The sequence below is a fragment of the Chroicocephalus ridibundus genome, chromosome 10 (assembly GCF_963924245.1).
Source record: "Chroicocephalus ridibundus chromosome 10, bChrRid1.1, whole genome shotgun sequence".
Taxonomy (NCBI): domain Eukaryota; kingdom Metazoa; phylum Chordata; class Aves; order Charadriiformes; family Laridae; genus Chroicocephalus; species Chroicocephalus ridibundus.
Genome location: NC_086293.1, coordinates 14,782,621 through 14,803,091, shown reverse-complemented (window position 1 = coordinate 14,803,091; position 20,471 = coordinate 14,782,621). Strand labels below are relative to the sequence as shown.

General features: G+C 45.2%; 2 protein-coding genes across 2 annotated transcripts; one reads left to right on the top strand and one right to left on the bottom strand.

The window, feature by feature from the left end:
* The first annotated feature begins 58 nt into the window (after positions 1-58).
* Positions 59-10,332, top strand: ARL6IP5 (ADP ribosylation factor like GTPase 6 interacting protein 5). Its single transcript, XM_063347660.1, has 3 exons — positions 59-345; positions 8,085-8,302; positions 8,604-10,332. Exons 1-3 carry the CDS (start codon positions 170-172, stop codon positions 8,774-8,776), a joined length of 567 nt encoding a protein of 188 aa, XP_063203730.1. The 5' UTR covers positions 59-169; the 3' UTR covers positions 8,777-10,332.
* Positions 10,333-12,356: 2,024 nt separating this feature from the next.
* Positions 12,357-18,402, bottom strand: LMOD3 (leiomodin 3). The gene is made up of 3 exons (XM_063347956.1): positions 17,965-18,402; positions 14,786-16,153; positions 12,357-12,884 (listed from the first exon to the last, which is right to left on the bottom strand). The coding sequence occupies exons 1-3, from the start codon at positions 18,250-18,252 to the stop codon at positions 12,858-12,860; spliced, it is 1,683 nt and encodes a 560-aa protein (XP_063204026.1). The 5' UTR covers positions 18,253-18,402; the 3' UTR covers positions 12,357-12,857.
* Positions 18,403-20,471: the final 2,069 nt, after the last annotated feature.

The following is a 20,471-nucleotide window of genomic DNA, read 5'->3' as shown; positions in this document are numbered from 1 at the left end:
CCTGCCGGCTGCCTTCCCGGGCGTGTGTAGGGGACGCAGGCGGGGACGGGTGGCAGCGGCGGCAGGGCCGTTTGGTGGCGGTGGCGGCTCCGCCGGCCGGGAGCCGCCCCGGGGCGGTGCCGCGTCGCTCTTAGGCCTGCGCGGCGGCGGGGCGGGGGTGGCGGCAGCCATGGAGGTGCAGGTGGCGCCGCTGCGGGCCTGGGACGACTTCTTCCCCGGCTCGGACCGCTTCTCCCGGCCCGACTTCAAGGACATCTCGAAATGGAACAACCGAGTGGTCAGCAACCTGCTCTACTACCAGACCAACTACCTGATGGTGGCTGCCGCCGTCGTCTCCATTGTGGGGTCAGTGTGCGGGCCTCGCCCCCGCCGGGCGAGCGCTGGGCCCGGCGGTGGGTGCCCCCGTTCCCCGGAGGGGTGGCCGGCCCAGGGGTGGGCGGCGGCTGGGTGCCCCCGTTCCCCGGAGGGGTGGCGGGCCCGGGGGTGGGTGACCCGTTCCCCGGATGGGCAGCGCTGCGCTTCGTGCCGGTGCCGCGGGAAAGGGTCCGGGCCGGCCCCGGGGGCCCGGTGGGATGGCGAGGGGTGCAGGGAAGCTGTCTTTCCTTTCCTCTCCCTCTCCTTAAACCTCTGATTTACCTGCTGTCGCTTAAAAAATGAAGGCCTGGTTACAGCCTCCCTTGTGGAGGGCGAGGGGCTGTTAGATTAGGAGCAGCATTTAGGATTTATTTATTTATTAGTAGGGGTCTAACAGATCTGAAGGCTTCCTCTTGATTTCCTCGTCCACGGGTGGCTCATCAAAGCCCTTTGCCCAAGGGATTGGCTCCAGACACCCACCCGGGCTGTGGCTGGGCACCGTGCGCCCGCAGAAAGCAGCGATGGGTTTGCATGCCGGATGCTACTGTGCTCTGAAAAACTGAGCTGCGTCCTGCGCATCGCTAAATCTGCCCAGTGTGACTGCTCAAGCTGAGATAATCTTCACTTTGAATTTAAAAAAAAAAAAAAATCTGCTCTCAGTTACAGTTCTAAGCTTATGTCTAGGGGACAGAGCAAGCCTTTCTTACTTCTGAGCTAGCTCATACCAAAAACCCTTTAATACAAAATAAATAAGGTACCCATTTGTTCCATTTTGGTGGGCAGGATTGAGACCTTTGAGACAGGACCATCTGCTGGTATGATGTTCTGTCGGGCCCACCTTTCCAGAAGAGAATTGTGAAATAACCTTATAATCATCATCTTTTGAGTCAAAGCTTCTGTGACTCTTCTTCAAGTATTGCTCTAGGGTCTTTGGTCAGAAAGCTCTTAAAACATGCAGCAGAAGCTGATGATTAAGCTTTTAATATGGAAACTGGAATACTCCACTCTTCACAACAAACAATGCGCAAATGCATAAATTGGAGAATTGCCCAGCCACTAGGCCAGAGTGGTTTTTGCTGAAGTGTATCTTATGTTGTATGTTGCACAGGCTTAAAATTCTACACCTAAATCCGTGGGGGTTTTTGTTAAACAGTCGGCATCTTGTTAGGCCTTCTGAAGCTGTTGACCCAGCATCTAAGTTGGTGAAGGTTCCCCGGATTGCAGGGGGTTTAGGCTTGTGCTCTGTGAAGGGAGGGGCTGAGAACCCTGCTTTTTCTTCTTGTTGCATATGATGGTTAAAGTTTTGGCATAGTGGCATAGGCTTTCTTCTTAATTTTGTTGGGATTATGTTGCAGTCAGTTCATAGACTACTAGACTGGTAAAATGAGACTTCCATGGTCTTGCTGTTCTTATACCACCTTGGTCTAAACTTCTGTGTTCATCTACTTTTGTTTATCAGTCCAATGCTGCGGCCAGCTCTGAATGAGTAAGTAAATCACAGTGGCCCTGGAAAGCAGGGGGACAGCTCTCTTTCCCAGGGAGGGGGGAGTAAACAATTTTGATATCTCCTGTTGGATAACTGGGATGGCAGCATCTTTTACTCAGTCTCCTAAATTCCTTCCTGCTTTTGAACTCTGATCTCTGTTCTTCAGATCAAGGGTGATATCTCCCCCTTATTTCCCACTGTTTTGCTGGGGTGGGAGGCGGAGGAGGAAGAGAGCTGCAGGAGATAGAGATTAATATAAGAACTGCAATTCTAATATCTTGAGTGGTAAGCCTCCGAGTTGAAAACTTACGGGTGAGGAACACCTGGAGTGGGATTTTGATCTTGAATATTTATTTCTTTTTTTTTTTGCATGTCTTAAAGCTTTTGGTGTATGATGAATCTGATTCTCTTCTAATACTGAAGTAAAAGAGGATGGGAGAAGAAGGCAAAAGGAAACAGAATAACACCTCAATAGAGGAAAACCGTTCATTTTTTATATTAAAAAAAATTTCGCTTGGCCACACTTTTGCTCTGAGAGAAAGTTCTCCTGATAAATTTAAATTGATGATTAAGTTGTTGTCTTGTGCTTCATTCCGTAATGGGCAGGAATCCCTGAGTGATAAATGATGAATCATGGCTTTTTAGGAACTCTAGGGCTGTATGCAGGCCTAAGGGCAGGATTATTGAAACTGCTAATGAATGCAGTGGTCTTCCTGTGATCAAAACTAATCTTAGCCCAATGACCAACTCTACCTGTTCTTAAAGCATCTAATTATATAGACAGACTTGTAATGCAGAGATGATATTTTGAGCTAGTGTAGTACTTGGTAGCTGTGGTCATGCTGGGCTGACGTGGAAGTTGTAGCCTAGAGCTTTCTTGATACTGGAAGTACAGTGCTTATTGCCATGGCTTCGGTTTACTGCCTCTCATACAACAAAGTTGAGAGTCTTTTGCCATCTCTCTGCAAGGTGTGGAATAACCTTAATGTGAGTGTGGTGGAATTGTAGTGGTCTCTACTGCATCGTTTCCCTGCCTTTCCCCCTCTGTTTGCCTTCTCTGATAGCTACTGTTATATGTAAATGAAGTTGTGTGCTTTGCAGTCACGTAAATTTTACTTTCAGCCTACAGGACTAGGTAGAAAATAATAAATGGGTGAACAAGAAACTAAAACTACTGAATTAGTCCCACTCTACTAATACCGGCTGGTGGTAGCAGCCTTGTCTCTTCCCCCCTCCCCACCTGGCAAATTCATTTAAGAATTAATCTGGACTAGCACTGTGTGGTTTTCTATTGCAACAACTCTGTTGCAATAGACTGCTGATTAAAAAAACCAAGTTCTTTACTAAATCAAATTGTGCCCTTTCTCCCAGTTGTATAGGAACTGGACTGCCCATTCTTACCCTGAGCCAGGGCCCTGTCATTGTGAGTGCTATACTGATATTTATTAAAATTAGTGCCTCCCACAACAGCCTGCAATTCTCCCTCAAACAATCAGTCTGGTTAATAAGTGGAACTTGTCTGTGCTTTCACCTACTCCAACAAGGCTTCTCTGTATTGCGGTTCAAATTTAACTACTTAAATTGATGTAATTTCTTCTAGGCTTTTGTTGCCATGTACTTGGTAAAAATTAGTTTTTAAATCTGACAGTACTAAAAGGTGTACTAGATTTCAGAGTGCTGCATCTATGAGAGCCTTCATTCTTTTCTGGTATAATGTCTTCCCTGCAGCCTGAGGTTCGATGTCTCTTTTCTTTTCCAATTCTTCTCTAAAACATCTATTGTCCATCTGCACAACCCCTAGCAACCAACGAGTGTGTACTCTTTTATTTGTGGTGGTTTTTTTTTTGTCCCCAGAACAGTACCTTAGCTGACATGCTTGTAGTGATTCCCTTGCCAAAAGGAAGACTCTAGAGCAGCAAAATACTTAGATTCTCTAATGCCTAATGAAAGATTAAGAATGACTGAACAACACACACTACTCTAAACATATGATAAATAATAATATTAGTATGTAACTTCATAACAGTCTGGCGATTCTACAGAAAGGAATCTGTCTCCTGTTCCTAAAGCAATGTAAGTGAGCAACAGTAGGTAAAACAGCATTGCTAAATCTGTGGATGCTAAAGCCTATCACCTGGGACAACATACCATATGTAGTTCTACATACTACCTTTAGTTACAGCTGTATAATCTCACTGAAGCTAGAAGTATGGGGAGAGAGGAGGCAGAGCTTTTATCTTTAGTATTATTTGAGTTAATACAAATGAGGAAAGAAGCATTTAAATGCTCTCACCTGCCCATCACTTGGAACATGGTGGCACAACAGGTCTTCTAGAAGGGAATTTTTATGCTTGTTTGATGTAATGGTCTAGCTGAGCTGCTCTAAGTAAAAAGGTGTTTTTCTCAATGACTGTCTCAGTGCTTTTGTTCAGACTTGCCTGGTCATATGTGAAAGAAACAGATGTGACAGCAACTGCTGAATAATCACCCTGAGACAGTCATCTAAAATGGAGATGATTTAAGGATGGAGCTAGCTGCTTTTGCTTTTTATGTGGCCTGTCCTATTCTGGGCTCATGCTGCTGGAGGCTTCTTGTTTTACACAAAGGACGCATCTTGCCTAGCTCTCTCTTCCCTATGATATAGCCGTATATTCTCCAAGTAAGTGCTCACCTCTCCTGCCATAAGTCTGTGCACAAGCTTGCAGTTAAGTAACTTTTCAACAGGTGATGTGGTAAGTTGCTGAAAGCAGAGCTCTTTGGACTTCCCTTACACCTCTATGGGAAATGTAACCTGTCTTGTGATATATTTAGGGCTAGACATATGAATCCAGAGAACAACAATGAAAAAAGATCTAAAGGATTCTCTCATCTTAATCTGGTTTTGCTGGCCAGAGGTAGCTGCTTAGCTACTGGTACTTCTTCCCACACAACTGCCCCCTCAGCTGCTGCATCTGTGCTGTCTTCTGACACTACTTGCACAAATACAAAGTGTTCCACAGCACTACTTGGCACAGGACAATGCCTGTGTCCCTGCAGCCAAACGGGATGTTTTTTCTACTTTATTGATTTTTCCCATCTCTTTATTTTGTATCGAAGCGGATGCTGAAGGAAAGCTGGGCTGTGAAGGGCAGCAGGAGTGCAATTGCAAGTCGTCCTGCAACACTGCTGGAACTGAATCTAGGTGACAGCTCTTCCATGCCAGTTTGTCCCAGCTGTACTGGAGGTCACAGCATCCTACCAGGGTGCTTGTCCACCACAGAGAGCAGTGCAGAAGATCAGCCAGCTAGGGTGCTCTGGGCTGTTAGCACCCCCAGATGCTATTCAGTTCTGCCATACTGACTCCTTTCAAGGTCGTGAAAGTTAGTGGTTTTCTTCTCCAACCCTAAAAAAGTTTTTCTTCCCCTGTCATCTGAGCAGTGTAAACTTAAGTTACTGTACCATTACCATACTAACAGTTCCGTGCATTACATTTTTAGGTATTTGAGAGGTCTCATAAATCCCTGTTAAGGGGAATTATATTTAGAAAGTATCTTGTAACATACTTAATGTCTGGCCACTTACCTTGCCTCTGCAGCTTTGAAAGACGTTTGGCCTCCTTGCCTGAGCATGAATTTGGCATATTCTGTTCTGATCTCTATATAAATAAGGCCAATATCAATGTTTTGCTTTAACTATAAAGTGACTTCTAGGGGTGTTATACAGCTTTCTTTTCCCCAGACACTAGTGTTCTAAAATAAGACATCCATGTTTTTTCCTTTCTAGTCTTCAGCTATTGTGTTATCGAGAGCAGTGCGTCAACAGATCTGAGCAAAACTGGATAACGGAGTTCTGCCTTCCTGAAAAATGCCATTGCTGGAGAATAAGTTTCTATATACAAATTTCTAGGAGACTCTTAGCTAGTGCTGTGAATTACACTGTGGGCAAGTCAGGCAGTAAAGGGGAGCTTGGCATGTGATACCCTATCTAGTACTATAGTCAACAGTATTAAAGTCTGTGGACACATGGCTGATAATTTGAATACCAGTTTTTTAGCAGCAACTGCTATCCCCATCTGTTTTCATGTGGCTTTGAATAACTTCATTTGACACTTATGTTTGCTGTATGCATTGAAGTGCAGCCCACTTCAGAAAACATGTAATTCAAATAACTTTCCGCAGGAAAGTGGGATCTTTTGAAGCACTCTTTTTTTTAATTTTTTTTTCTTTTCTTCACATCTGTTAAAGCCAGTCAGTCATACAGAAGCTGTGTAATACCAGAAAGAAGCATAGAGCAGAGAAGTCTTTGGTGTCCTCCTTATAAATATGGAGGGATAGCTCTTCATCACCAGTTTCTGAAGTTGTAATGAGAGTAGAGGGAAGGGTAGGGAAGATAAAGCTTTGAGAGTATTTACCTTACACATGGAAAATGTAGAGTAGAGCTCTGCCTAGCCCTTTGTTGCTTCCAGGATTATCTTGTCTGTAGATTTTTGGGAACAAAAAATAGGTTGCTGTGAGTTGTCTGAGTAAGTTTGGCCATTTCTGCTCCAAGCTAGCTGTGATGCGGAGGTGATTTCTACTTTAGGAATCTCATGTCCAGTAGTACGTATATAAACCAGGCAGTAGTGTGGTCCAGTCATGAGTCACCCTCCTCCTGCTGCAAAGGAGCACAGATGAAACTGATTTCTTTCCAGAGCGATGCTGTTCACTTTTTCCAGCCTGGAAACTTAAGACTGACAATTCAGAGCTAAAAATAAGCTGGCTGGCTACGGGGAGTGACTCAGATGCAACAAGCAAGTCTGCCCTATCGCCACTTCCAAAAAGCCCTGTTGGCTTTTCAGCATGAGTAGCAGAAGCAGGTGGGGAACTAGTTTGAATTTTAATCTCTTTCCATCCAGTCGTCCCATCTCCTGTTGGCACAACTGACTTAAAGAATCAAGAGCCAGTCTCTGCTCTGAAATAATTCTTGGGGGTTCTTCCTTCTCTAGGAAAATGCTCTCTGGCACTGCAGGTAGAGCGTTGGCATACCAGTCCTGCAACAAATTTCTTCCGCTTGTGCTGGGTATGAAGCACAGACCACAAACCATAGCATCCTCCTCAGCAGTGGGGTGGAGTGATGAGTCACTGTGCCTGTTAGCTTTGGAACAGTAAGACTGACTGCAAAATCTACAAGAGGAAGTCTTGCTTTATTGGGGCAGTTTTATGCTGCCGTCATAGCAGCAGCAGCTCAGAGCACTCAGCTGCTGTGTAATTAGATCAGTGCGCATACAAGCAAGTAAATCAGAATGCATATGGAATCACATACCTTATTACCGTATAAGTGAAATATAATAGAGCCTAGAATTTGTGTGAGTACCGAAACAAGCTAAGCAACATCATTGCTAAAAGCTTGACTCTAAACAAGCTCTGAATACTTGGGGAAGTGGTTTGAGCAGGTGATGTTCTCGTGCTGGTCCAAAAAAGGGACTTGCTGTTTATAGCCCAAAGCTGATCCAGTCCATGGCTTGGTTTGCTTGGTAACTCCAATAACAATAATAGAACACAAACCTCCAAGTGACCCTCTTGCCAGGCCTGGCTCTTTTTCCTGCAGGACCTTTATCCCATACTCTGGTTCCTTCTGACTCTCAAGGCATGCTTGCTTGGGGCTGGGCTCCCATCTGTTGTGCTGATAGTAATAAGCTCCTTCTGCAGGTGCACAAAATAACTTTGAGTGTAAACCAATAAGAAAACTTATTCAGAAATAAGAAATAGTGAAGTAACTTCCTGTACTCAGTGTTCCCCTGCCTTTCCCATTTTGCAAACCTAGAGAAGACAATATGAAAAGCTAATTAATCTGAAGGCCTAGGCTGATCCTGCATTTGGTCATGTGTAGGGAAAAGATCAATCCCTTGGGCAACTAATTGGTCCCCCATCTGTTCTTGGTATTTGCCAACTCCGGGTCTGATACCAAGTGAGTGTGTTGATCGCACAGATAGGAGGGGTCCTGGTTGGTAAGTGCTTCCGTCACTGAGGTGCTACAGAAACTCTCATTATCCTGAGCTATGCTCAGGAAGAGAACATAAGGATTATCTAAACTCCCTGATAAGTGTTGCTTGTTGAGTTGCACTTGTTGCTTCTGCCTGAAAATCAGAGGTTGATGAAGGTCTTGACAGCAGTAACTGATTTCTTAATGCCTTACTTCCCTAGTAACAAGTTACCAGTAAGCTAGATGTTTGCTCTGCGGACACAAGTCATGAAGGCTCTGAAATGGGACTTTTTTTTTTTTCCAGATTTCTGAGTCCCCTGAATATGCTTATTGGCGGTACTGTGGTGGTGCTGGTGTTCATGGGGTTTGTGTGGGTATCGCACAACAAGGATATACTCCGCAGGATGAAGAAGCAGTACCCAACCTCATTTGTAGTGGTCATCATGCTGTCTAGCTACTTCTTGATCTCCTATTTGGGAGATGTCATGGTGTTCATGTTTGGGATCACACTTCCCCTCCTCTGTAAGTATTTTTCCTCTTCTTTGGGGGACTAGGGGTGTGTGATGAGCTTTCTCAAATAAGTCTGAAGAGTCTAAAGTGGCTGTTGCCTTTACTATCTCTGTTTAAATGATCCCAACACAAAACGGCACAAGCAGTCTTTAATGTTATTATTAAATGGGTACCTGTGGTTACTTAAGCGGTCATTGAGACTTTATCTTCTTCCAGTGATGGCATGGCATGGTAGTGTGTCTTAAGATGAATGCTGCAAGAACTATGCATTCCTTGGGCATTAACAATTAATGTGTGTATTTCTGTCATGCAGTGATGTTTGTCCATGCTTCTCTGAGGCTCCGGAACATAAAGAACAAGCTGGAAAACAAGATGGAAGGAATAGGCTTGAAGAAGACCCCGATGGGCATCATATTGGATGCTCTAGAACAGCAAGAGGATAGTATCAACAAACTGGCTGACTACATATCTAAAGTGAAGGAGTAAGCAACTGCAACGTGGCATTTTTACCTGTTGCAGGAGTGTAGTTGCTATTTACTATTGTTCAAGCTTGCTTTCAGTTTGTGTACAAAACAGCAAATGCACGTGGTACAGAGTAATAGTTGCAGGATACAGGTATTCCAAGGTCTTCAGGGCTCCTCTAAGAACATAAGAGCAGCAACTTTTTTTCTATTGTATAGCAAAATGTTCTGGTGTTTACACAAATACATACTAACTTAAACATGTTTCCTTGTCTCTTCTTCTGGGGGGTAGAGGAGGAAGAGATGGAAACCTAGGGAATGCAGTCCCTCAAACTGTCTTGTAGCAAATTTGTCTATTAGTAAGAGTAACACCCCTTTCATCTCAGTTCTACAAGATGCTGGGTAGCGCATTCAGGCTGGTGATGTTCAAGGTGAGCTGGAACGTATCAAAAGTAGGTCTCTTGCATCCTCCAAATCTCCCCCATGAGTGGTCTGCGTTGAGGCCATGTTGCTGGCTTAACTGACAAGTGGTAAAACAGTGCAATACTTATAATGAATATGGGTTCCTGTCATCACCTTGCATTCCTCCTCTAGCAGCCGGGAAGCAGTCTAAATAGATCTAAACAGGAAGAATATATGGCACTGTGCCTCTGTCAGTCCCAGTAAAGTGCACCTTTGTTCTCTGAAATCTCGATGAATAGAAACTGCTCCTCTCTGCAGGAGAGCCAGACTTCCTTGCATACCAGCTAAGCTATGGCCAAGCATGGGAAGGAAGAAGTTTTCAGATACATTGGATGATCTAGGTCTCTACCCTATTGATGTTTTTTAAATACTGCTACTTTAGGACTTACCTTGTTCTGCTTTAGTCTGTTATAGGCTGTTTTGTAGATGGAGGTGTATGTGTGTTCTCGAGCGTGGGTCATCTTTTTCTTTCTTCTTAGCCAGAATGCAAAGATTTAAGTAAAACATGCATCTCACTGACTCAGTACTTCTGACACTCTTCAAAGGAATAAACTGGATTTCAGGTTTACAAATAAAAGCAATAAATGTCAAGATACAGTTTTTGAAAACCCATTCCAAATTCATGAAGATACTTGCCTGTAACAACTCCTGAAAACGGTGTGTGAGATTCTTTTATATGTATTTTAACTTAACTGCCAGCTCTGATGGAATTAACTTGATAACAGGAGCCTACCGACAACAGCGGGGGAAAAAGTTGTCCAGGTGACACTCCATTTCAGATATTGCATTTCTCTTTTCTAACAAAGTAATTAATTAAACAAGAAAGCAAGGATCCTTAAAGTTGAAGCTTTTATGTAACTTATCATGCTGTTTTCATAGTGGACTGTGTAGAAATCTGAACATGTCATTCCATTTAAGTGTTAAAGTGATCAGTATTTATTGAAAATGTCTGTATATTCCAGCTGAAGAGTCAATGGCCTGTTCCTCACTTGTAGTGCATGGTCTTTGTTTTTTGAAAACTGTTTCCACACTTAAAGAACATAGTAGCCTATGACTTCATCATTACTGTAGAATTTTAAAAACTGCACAGTTATGAAGAAAAATAAACTCTAATGGTGATTCCTGAGTGCATTTATTTCAGGTTGGGAAAGTGGTTGGAAACTTGAGCTTGTCTCTGTTGGTGGAACTCCCTAGGGTGGTGGTGGTGGATCTGTCACCCTACAGGTCGTGTTGCAAGCCCATTTTTGTGATGAGCTGATGGCTTTGCAGGCTCTGTCTAACTTTGTTGAGGCATGAGGGACCTCTGAGCTGCAGGAGTGTTAGGGCCTTGCTCTTGCATCCTTACAAATGCTTCTCTACAGCTGTGGAGGACTTGAGCGTTTGTTCGTGCTGTTTCAGTCTCTCATATAACTCAAGTGGGGTTTTACATTTCTTTTCATTACCTCAGAGGGATTGCTGTTTCTAGGCTCACGGGGAGCTGTGCCTTGAGCAGTGCGAGGAAGCCAACTCTGCTGCGGTCAAGCCAATGGTGCATCTGTATGTGGCCGCTTCCCTCCTGTGAGCGCTCGAGAGGCCGCTCGGTGGGAGAACGCGGATCAGAGCAGGGCTCCACAGTCCTGCTGTGTCTACCCTGGTAATAGGTGTTGGCTGCTTTGGCTGCTCCTGGATGTAGCAGTAATTTGCGCCTGGCAGCTTGATGGAGGTTGTAAAACACTGTATTTTCCTTTGTACTTCCCTGTCCCAGCTGCTGAAGTCTTGGCCTGGCCTTTGAGCCAGTACAGAGAGCAGCGTGCTCCGAGAGCTTTCTGGGGGAGTTGCTTTTTGCACTTGTCATTTGCTGCTGTGCCCCATGTGATGGCTTTGATAAAAGTATCAAGTTCCTTCCCATTCCTACTTTCATCCTTTAGCAAAAGGGAGGGCTATACAAAACGAGTGCAATGGAAACGGTTCTTCCTTTTTCATGTCTCTGCCATGCAGAAATAGCTCTCCCCTCCCCTTCACGTGATAAAAACTACTTGCTATGTATTAGGCAATACCTCTGCCAGGTTTCCCAAGTCTGCGGAGTTACGGTTGCAGGCAGAAACAGAGCTGAGAAGATTTACTAGTTTGGAAGACAGAGGATTTGAAAGAGACCAAGTGATAGATACAAAAAGGACAAGGAGAAATGAAAACGTGAAGCAACAATAGTGGAGACTACCTTGGATGCAAAGAGGTCCTGTGCATTGCTGTACTACAGGAATATTATAATAAATGTGGGGGGAGCAGGGCGGGACGGGATTTAGCTGCCACGGGAAGGATGCTGAGAGTCACAGGCAGGAGCAAGAAGCGACTCACCTAAAGGAAATCCTGGCAGGAGCTGCAAAGCTCTGCTTTTTCAGCAAGTGTATCAGCCACAAGAAGGGAAGGGAGCTGCATGTGAGCAAAGGGAGAGGCTTTATTCTTTCCCTATGCCTTGTAGCTTTAGATGTCTGTCTTCAAAAAAAAAATAAGAAAAAAAACCAAAACAACAACCCAAGCAAAAAACCACACCACTAAACAAAAACACCCCAACAAAACCAACTGGTCTCTTGTGGGTGTCTTCCACAAGAGCATGACTTACCTGTAGCTGCTTTACAAAAGAGGCTTGCAGCAAAAAAAAAAAAAAAAAAAAAAAAGTAAATCTAACATGATTAAAAAAGGGGAGGGAAAAAATTTCACAAAAATATTACGGAAAAACTAAGTTGTGTATATGCAGGTTTAACCCCATCATACCCAGCTCTGCTAGGGGTGAGACATGCTATTCCCACCCCGTACCAGCAGCAGTGGTGAGGTTCTCAAACCCCAGGCAGAGAGAGGGGTAGGGCTGGTCCTCCTGCCGCGTCAGAGTAGTGCGGAGAGAGACCCGAACCAGCATTTCAGTGCGCTCCAAGGTGGCTGCAATTAAGGGTTACACCACGGACAGAGGTGAACTGTGGGGAATGAAGATGACAGCCCCCAAACCAGAGTATGGCAGCATCTTTTATACGCTGATCAGGTTCGGCACCAACTAAACTACATTCTGCAATAGAGGTAGCTTGAAACCACTAAGCCGAGGTGTTTGATGTACCAGAGCAGTCGTTCTGTTCTGTGAGCATCTTGTTAGCCATGGAAGTGCCGCACACATCTTACGGAGAGAGCTTTATTTCATTTCTGTTTCCTTAGCCTGAAAAATTAAGCTGTATACATGGAAACCAAATACATTTCTCAGGGACAGGAGAATAATAAAGGCGCACGTGTGTGAAAAGAAAGTTAAGATAAAGCACAGCGTGTTCCTGCAGAATCTGGCGGCAGAAGGACAACGTGGAAGCAGAATAGTTTGCTGACAAATTAGAAAGACAAGGTTATTGATGCCTCTGAGAAAATACTTCCACAACAAACTGGAGCCTCAAATCCACTGGGAGACAGCTGGGACGAGGAGTGTTTGATACCTGATGGAAACACTCAGCACTGACTTTTCCCATGCCAGCCGTTTTCACCACACTTAGAAAAGTGGGTATCGCATGCTTTGTTTCCAAAGAGTCATATGTACCACCTGGGTTCTGCAGAAAACATCTGCTGAAACGATTGTAAGCAAAAACTTGAATAGTCTTTATTCCAAGTTGTTTTCTTTGGGTCAGTCTGGTCTCTCACTCCAGCTGCTTTGGCAATGGCACCTGGACAAGGACAGTGAGTATTAGGAGGAGGAAATTTCTCAGTCTTATCTCCCAAACCCGTTCAGTTTAATACAAACCTTCAGAAACTGTAAAAAGAGCAAAACTATAACAGCTGGGAACTCCAAGGAGCTCTGGTTGGGAATTTTTTTGGTTTGTAATTCCCCACTTGCTGTTTGCAATTCTTAATGCCCAGGAAATCAATTTGCAAGCGATGAGTCCCACCACGGAGCGAACAAACACCCAACTCTGCTCAAGAGGAAAACCCGAATTTAGAGATGAAGCTGTGGATATTGCGGCAAATAAGGAGTTACCAAGATCACACAGGCAGGTGAGAATAAAACCCTAGTGCCCCAAACCTAAACCCTTTTGGCCCAATGACAGATGAACAAAAAAAAAAAAAAAAAAATCAAAAGCAAAAACCAAAAAACACCAAACACAAAACAACCCCAAAGCCCCAACACACGGTTGCTTCACTTTCCATGGGCTGTGATAGCAATTGTTGTCTGGCCCATTTAGGATGGACCATGAACTGATCCCTCCACCCCAAGCCCCACAGCCCTCATTTACAAAAGCCTCCTGAGGATTTTGGGGGGAATGGCTGGGGTTCACTATTGCCCCCTGGCACCCGGGTTTCTTAATCATCCCTGTGCAAAGTGAGGGCTGTGCCCGGCCAAGCACCAGCACCATCATCCTCCATCGTCCTGAGAGGTGGGGAGGCAGCAGGTCCCACCACAGTGATGGACCAACCTGCCATCACAAGCACCATCTGGGCATCTACGGATAACCCATGACCTTTACAAGGGCCGGTCCTGCCGTCTGAGACGTGGCACCGAAATGCAGAGCGTGGACTGAGACCTAGAAAGGCCAGAAATGCCCTGAGGAGAGGCCCCGGCTGCACCCGGGTGAGACTGGCCAGCACAGACCACAGCCCCAGGACTTGGTCTGGGGGCAGAAGGGTCACGTTAGTCCTGGACCAGGGTCACAGCAGGACCTGCCGCTGCCAAAATTTCAGGACAAGCTACTCTCTCTGGAATTACTGAGGGAATAATTATTTCTGTGTAGGTATAAAAGCAAGGAAAATGTGGCCCAATAAATAAAAGTGTCAATTATTAAGCAAAATACGAACTACAAAATACTACTTAAACTTTTTTAATTGCAAAGGATTTTCTGTCCTTTCTCTAGCCTTAGCGACACAAACAGATTCATCAGCGTCACTAACTACAAACAGATCAGTCAGCTTTTAGTGTTTCTTGAATAATGCTACAATGCAAAGAAGCATAACATTTCAGGGAAGCAAGGGGTTAAATCTGATGACCAGCATTTTGGGAAGCGGCCCATGAATTTGGTACCCAAGTGAGAGCATCACCAAGAGGCAGTTATCACAATTGTCAGTTTGGGACTTCCCCCTCACACTAAAGCTTTTCATTTCGTTTAAACCAGACCAACCAAAGGCAGTCCCGGACCTTTCTTAAATGACCTTGGGTAAGTTTTTTTGTTTCCTGTCTTTCAGTTTACCCTTCATCAAACGGGCCAAGCGTCGGTGCTTTCTTGTGTAAAGTGAGAGCTAAAGCAAAACAGGGCAGCCAAAAAGACAAAACATGTTTTTTATGGGGGACTGAGGACAGACTGATGTGAAAAATAATACCTGTTGCTCTCCTGAAGCAAACGGCTTATAATAGCATTTGCCTGTTGTAACTAATTATGGTTGGACTCGATGATCTTAAAGGTCCCTTCCAACCCAGATGATTCCTGCGATTCTAATGTACTATTACTCTTACGCTAACGTTGAGTTTCTGTGGGTTTTGTTTACCTCCTGAGCGAATTTCCTTTCTTTTACCGTTACGGATGCAGACAGGGATGGAGTCGATTCCCTCCCCTCGTGGCCATCACTGAGCACTTACCGGTTTAAGATAAGCGACGTTACTCTGACGAATGTCATTTAGTAGCTGATCTCTCGGGGTTATTTCGACAAGGGGAGGCGGCCTTCTCCTGGGAACTGGTTTAAGCGTTTTGATGACGTCTTTGAGGTTGGTTTTCTCGGTGGGTTCCACGTACTTGGGCACAGCGGGTTTGCGCTGTATCTTCTTCAGCTTGACCACCTTGAAGCTGACGGGCTCCCCCCTGCACGCCTCCTCGGGGGCCGGCTGCCTCCCCCTCTCCTGCCTTTTGCTCAGAGATACAGCCGCGGGGACGGGCGGTTTTGGGGCTTGTGGGGGTTCGTGCATCCTCGGCTGGGGCAGCGGTCCCCCCAGCATTTCCCACATGCCAGGAGGCAACCCAAGTCCATTCTCCAGCATCGCTATCAACTCCCTCTGCTCTTTCATTTGCTGCTGCCTCTGCTCTTCTTGCCTCTTTTGCCTCTGCTTGTCCAGGTTTCTGCTGAGCAGGTTGGTCACCACCATCCTGGGCCCCGGCAGTTCGAAGTGGTACCCCATTTTAAGGAGGGTGGCGTTGGCTTTCAGCAGCCTGGCGATCTCCATTTCTGCCTGGTGGCCCAGCATGCTCCGCTGGTTGTGGAAGCGGAGCTCCGTCAGCGTCTCGTTGTACTGCAGGCATCTCATGATGGCAACGATCCCTTTGCCAGAGATGAAGTTGGAATCGATGTTCAACGTGGTGATGCTCCTATTCTCCCGCAGCATGTTGGCCAGCGCGAAGGCCACGTTGTCGTCAGCCCCCACGTTGGCCAAGCTGAACGTTTTTATGTTCTTATTCTTTTTCATGGCATTGACAAAGTCTATCAGCATTTCTTTGGGGATGTTTTCTATGTTGTTCAGGTTGAGCTCTTTCACGTCTGGGTTGTTTTTTCGAACTTTCTCCAAACTCTCTTCTAAATTGGTTTGATTTCCTGAAGGCCTGGCACTCAGCTTCATGAAGCTGGTATCCAGCGCTAACTTTTTGGGGATGTTTAATTTTGATATTTTCTTTTCATTTTCATTGGGCTTTTCTATGTTTTCTGCTGATTCTGTAACAGGTTTCTTACTTATCTGATTGCTGTGAGGTTTTCCATTGGTGTAAGTCTCCTTTGTTTCTAATTCAGACTCATCTTCCTCTTCCTCCTCTTCATCATCTTCCTCTTCCTCCTCTTCTTCTTCTTCCTCATCCTCATCTTCTTCTTCTTCCTCATCTTCTTCTCTCTCTTTATCACTTCCATCATTGTTTGTCTCCCCAGGTTGTGTTTCCGGGTTGGACAAGTGCTCATTTTGGTAATGTCTCTCTTTTCCCTCTGCTCCTGGCACCCTCCCACTGGCCGCCTCCTCTGCGGTGCTTCTCTGAGGAAGACAGAAACTCACAGCTGAAATAATCGAACATGGCTTTGTTACATTAACTTGCTGCTCAAATAAACACGTAGCAAGTGGATTTGGATACCTCTGTGCCCACGCTTTATAGAATAACCCTTAAAAGTGTCATTGCCTGTAAGTCAGGGCTGTGCCGGCTTGCTGAAGGAACACAGGAACAATTGTTCTTAAAGTGGCTGAAAACCAGTTTCCCACCTTTGCCTATTAAGCACACTGACAATTAAATCCTGTGCCTATTTAATGCTATGTTAAGGTGGTCCTCGAACCCTTCTAGGGGTTAAGAGTTTCTGATCCGAAGACTCTTTCTGGATTTTGTGTAATTTTTATCGTTTCCTTGACAAGAGAGAAAGTTTATTTCGTATGACACAAACCATTGGAAATCTGTGCTAACCCCTGCCTGTTTGCTCAGCCCCAGGAGGGGCGACGAGGCCACAGCCTAACAGCAGCGGGGTCACCCAGCACGTGAGACAACGAGGCCACCCGCTCCGGTACCTGCCAGAGCATCCCAGCTAAGGAGGCACGTCGCTGAAGGTGAAGCAAAATATGAGCTCAGTTTTATTTTGAGCCCAGGGACAGGAAGCTGGACTCTGCACCCAGCTGTTGCAAGGCTGTGGGGCTTTAGCATCAAAATGTAATTACAAACCATCTCCAGAGACTCTCCTAGCTGAGATGGTTGGGTTTTTTTCAAGCATGTTTTTGCAAGTGGATCCGTCATGACTGAGAAATGCTAATAAAGTTAATAAAGATTAAGATATTTTCCTAAAAGATTTGCACCAGTTCAGGCAGGGCAGTGTCACAGCTTGTGCTTCACCAAGAGTCAGACAAAATGGTGACAAAGTCACTTCTTCTGCCGTCGGGGCCGTGGTTCCTATTTGCTGCGGCGGTAGATGGGTTTAGTACAGGGGTCGCTTGACCAGCTCTATGCTCGAATTCCAGATTTAACCTCAGAAACGTTAAAAAAAAATAATGTTTCTTTGAGGGTAAGAGTGTTGCAGTAGGGAAAAACACACAGATTTCTCCCCCTCTCCAGAGACAGCCCATGGAAGCTGCCCTGAGAAGCCCATGGTGTACTGTGCTGCTGTGTGTCAGCAAAAACACCAGTGTTTAAAATAAAACATAAAAATTCACTTAGGTTCAGGTATGGATGTGTTCCGTCTGGCCAAGTTTCCATTCTCTTAACTTATTTTTAAGTGTGGCCCTCATCCTGAAAAATATCTAAGTCTGACCTTAACTTTATTTCAAAGTCATAGGGACAGTAGAATAAATTTAAGTACTGTATTGAAAAGGGTTGGGCTAGTTCATGGAACGTGCATGCTTAGGCATTAGTAAATGTTCCGTATTGTTAAAATGCAGTGGTTTGGGTTTTTGTCTAATGCGACATTAAATTCTGTCAATTAATTAGTTTATACATACGATTAACGTAGTCTTCTATGGGAAAGCAATATGGTGTTGTTCCTAATGCAGAGTCAAACAAATTTGAGTTACGTTCTCCAAACTGATTTTATGACAATTTCTCAGTGATTTGCTTTAATGAAACAGAATTAGGATTTTTCCTATATTAAAAAGCTTAAGTAAACATTTAGGAAAAGCAATTAAAAGATTACCAACCCTGATGTCAGCCCAGGATGGATCCTGACATTCCTGAGGCTTTTAGGGTGGATTTAAATTTGTTTGTACCGTGCCTTCCGTAAGGGATGGAAGCAGAGGCAGGTTAGGGTACTAAAGCTATAAAATAGATCCCACAGCAGATGCATAATAAATATTTGTGATTTTTTGCTTGTTACCTCAGAGGGCAAGAGGGTGACGGGAACTCTCTCGTCCTCGAGCATGCGTCTGGACGCCTTCTGCCAGTACAGGTAGTCAACCAGGGACCGGTGGTCGAAGCTCCCCGTGGGGGGTTTCTCCGTCTGATCCCTCTGTATCATCCCTGTTGGGACCTGGGGGTCCGGGGCCATGACTTCCATCTCACTCTGCAGCTCCTTTAGCTCCTCGGGGGACAGGTTTGCCAGGATTTCATCTTCATCGATGTCCTCAGGACACACTTCATCAGAGTTTTGGCTGAGTTCAGACATGTTCTTTCTTCTCTCCTTCCTCTGTAACTCTTTAAACCTAAAGAGAAAGATAAATTTCAAAGGCTATTGGAGTTTTTTTTCCCCTGTCGCTTGCAGTAGTTCATTTAGTTAAATCAACAACTTCATGTTTTGGCCATGAGCTGCGGCAGCTCTCGGTCTCAGTGCCGGAGACAGACCGTGGGCTAAGTCTATATTAAGCTGCACTTGGCTGGATAAGGGGAATTTATGGCGATGCTGCCATGCTCCATTTTCAGCAACCTGTCAGCTGTGCAAACCCTTCTGACATTTCAGTGCAGCTGGTGCGTCCCCCATTGAGTAAGGTGGGAGGCACCATCTTCTAGAGGATTCCTGGGGATTCTCTACGCCTTCCAGGGCTGCGCCCGAGCGGGAACCACCAGAGGTGGGTGCCCAAACATTCACGGCACCTGCGAGGTGTGCAGGTGAAGTTCCACACCGCGGGAAGAACCAGCACAAGGTCTCCATAAAGTCTCAGATATCTCAACAGGGCTGGGGACTTGCAGGCTTCTCGCTGCATTTAGACAGGTCTAAACCCTGAGCAGACATTGCAGCAGGTGGTCTTGGTGTGAGCACAGCGCTATGGTGTGAGAAACCCACAACAACTTACTGTTGTTTAGACAACTATTCTACCACCTGATGACCCCTCCCCACCTAGGAAAGGGAATAACAAGGAAACCCGAGGGTTGAAATATAAATAGCTTTAATAGGGTAAGACCAAATAATTAACATTAATAATACTAAAGAACCAGTATTGGTCCCGATACCAATATAAAATTCACAAGGACTATACCCAGCCCATTTATCTTAGGAAGCCGTGTGCTCCCAGCAGGGGAGTGTGGGACACTGCGAGCGCTGCGGATTCGGGAGGAAGGGAAGGGCTCTGGGCCCGGCACCAGGGTGAGAAGTTCTCTGGATCAGTGCCATCAGGGGAGAGAGAGAGCTTCTCAGAAAACTTTCTAATTTATAGTGAATGTGCCGTTCATGGTATGAAATAACGCTGTTGGCAGCTTGGGTCAAGTGCCCGGGTCCTGCTCCTCCTCATCCCTGCACCTGGCGAGCTGGGAAACACCCAGACCTTGAATCCCACATAGCCTAGCTGGTTATAAAGTAAATATTTTCATGAATTCAGACACTAGTCTTCTAAAAGTACAGTTTTCCCAAGCATTGAAAAAGAAATTAGTCCTGTGCCGCTCAAACCGGGACACACAGCCATCGTGCAATTGATGAGCTCTCCCGAATGCCAGATCCTGGTTAAGGTAAAATCCTCCAAGATGGCAAAAGGCAGGTGAACAGTCAGTAGAACTGGGGTGCCTGGGGACAGGGGCCCATGCGGGGACGGGCACCAGCCCTTTGATCCAGCCTGAGCGGTCCCATAGGGAGCATTTCCCACCCCACATCCATGTCCTGCTCCCACCCAGTCTGCCCAGGGGCGAAGCCAATGCCCTGTTTCTTGGGTGGCCTGTCTCTATCATGGATATTATTTGCACCGCCAATAGATTTTTTGGCTGACAGTTCATCTCCGGTTCATCCTTTTCCTACTTTTTACCATTCTTTCTACAAAACTAATAAGCAACTACAAAGATTTACTTTGCTAATATTTGTAGACATGATCTAACTATAGAAAATTACCTGAAATTTATTTTTTTTTCCATTCACAGTGTGCATTCCAACTAAGAAGTACCACCTTTGTTGTTCAGGGTATTTTATAGGCTTCTAAATTTACATGGCAAACCAGAAAGCCATATCTCCGACACCACCGCACTCATGGCTGCTGTGCAAAAGCAGAGTAAGGTGGTGGGTGGGTAATTCTTCCACTACAGTCCCATTTCAGTACGCCGCAGTTTGGACGCTTCATTTGGTTCGGAAGATTTCCTCTCGTAACTTCAAATATTCTTTGCAGGGGGTATCGAATCAAATCCTCATCTTGCAACTACGAATCCGTCTTTCATAGGAAAGAAACCCACAAGCCAGAGGCTGTGAAACCAAGCCCCACCAATTTTTAAGCCATATTTCTCATTACAGACTCAACCACTCTCTGCTGGAGTCTGCCAGCAGCAAAATAGTCTCTGCGTGACGATGGTCTCTCTTTGCTCCTTTGTAACAAGAAACACGGTGTTCAAAGCCTTGTTAACCTCTATTAAAAAGCCATAAACTAAAGATCCTCATTTAATTTACAGTATTACACCGCAGGGAAGAGGGCA

Coding starts and splice junctions, on each gene's coding strand:
- ARL6IP5 (XM_063347660.1), top strand. CDS start 170: ATGGAGGTGCAGGTGGCGCCGCTGCGGGCCTGGGACGACTTCTTCCCC. Junction 346..8,084: donor GCCGTCGTCTCCATTGTGGG/GTCAGTGTGCGG, acceptor TTTTTTTTCCAG/ATTTCTGAGTCCCCTGAATA. Junction 8,303..8,603: donor GATCACACTTCCCCTCCTCT/GTAAGTATTTTT, acceptor TCTGTCATGCAG/TGATGTTTGTCCATGCTTCT.
- LMOD3 (XM_063347956.1), bottom strand. CDS start 18,252: ATGTCTGAACTCAGCCAAAACTCTGATGAAGTGTGTCCTGAGGACATC. Junction 16,154..17,964: donor TCACCCTCTTGCCCTCTGAG/GTAACAAGCAAA, acceptor TGTCTTCCTCAG/AGAAGCACCGCAGAGGAGGC. Junction 12,885..14,785: donor ACGTCGCTTATCTTAAACCG/GTAAGTGCTCAG, acceptor GTCCTTGTCCAG/GTGCCATTGCCAAAGCAGCT.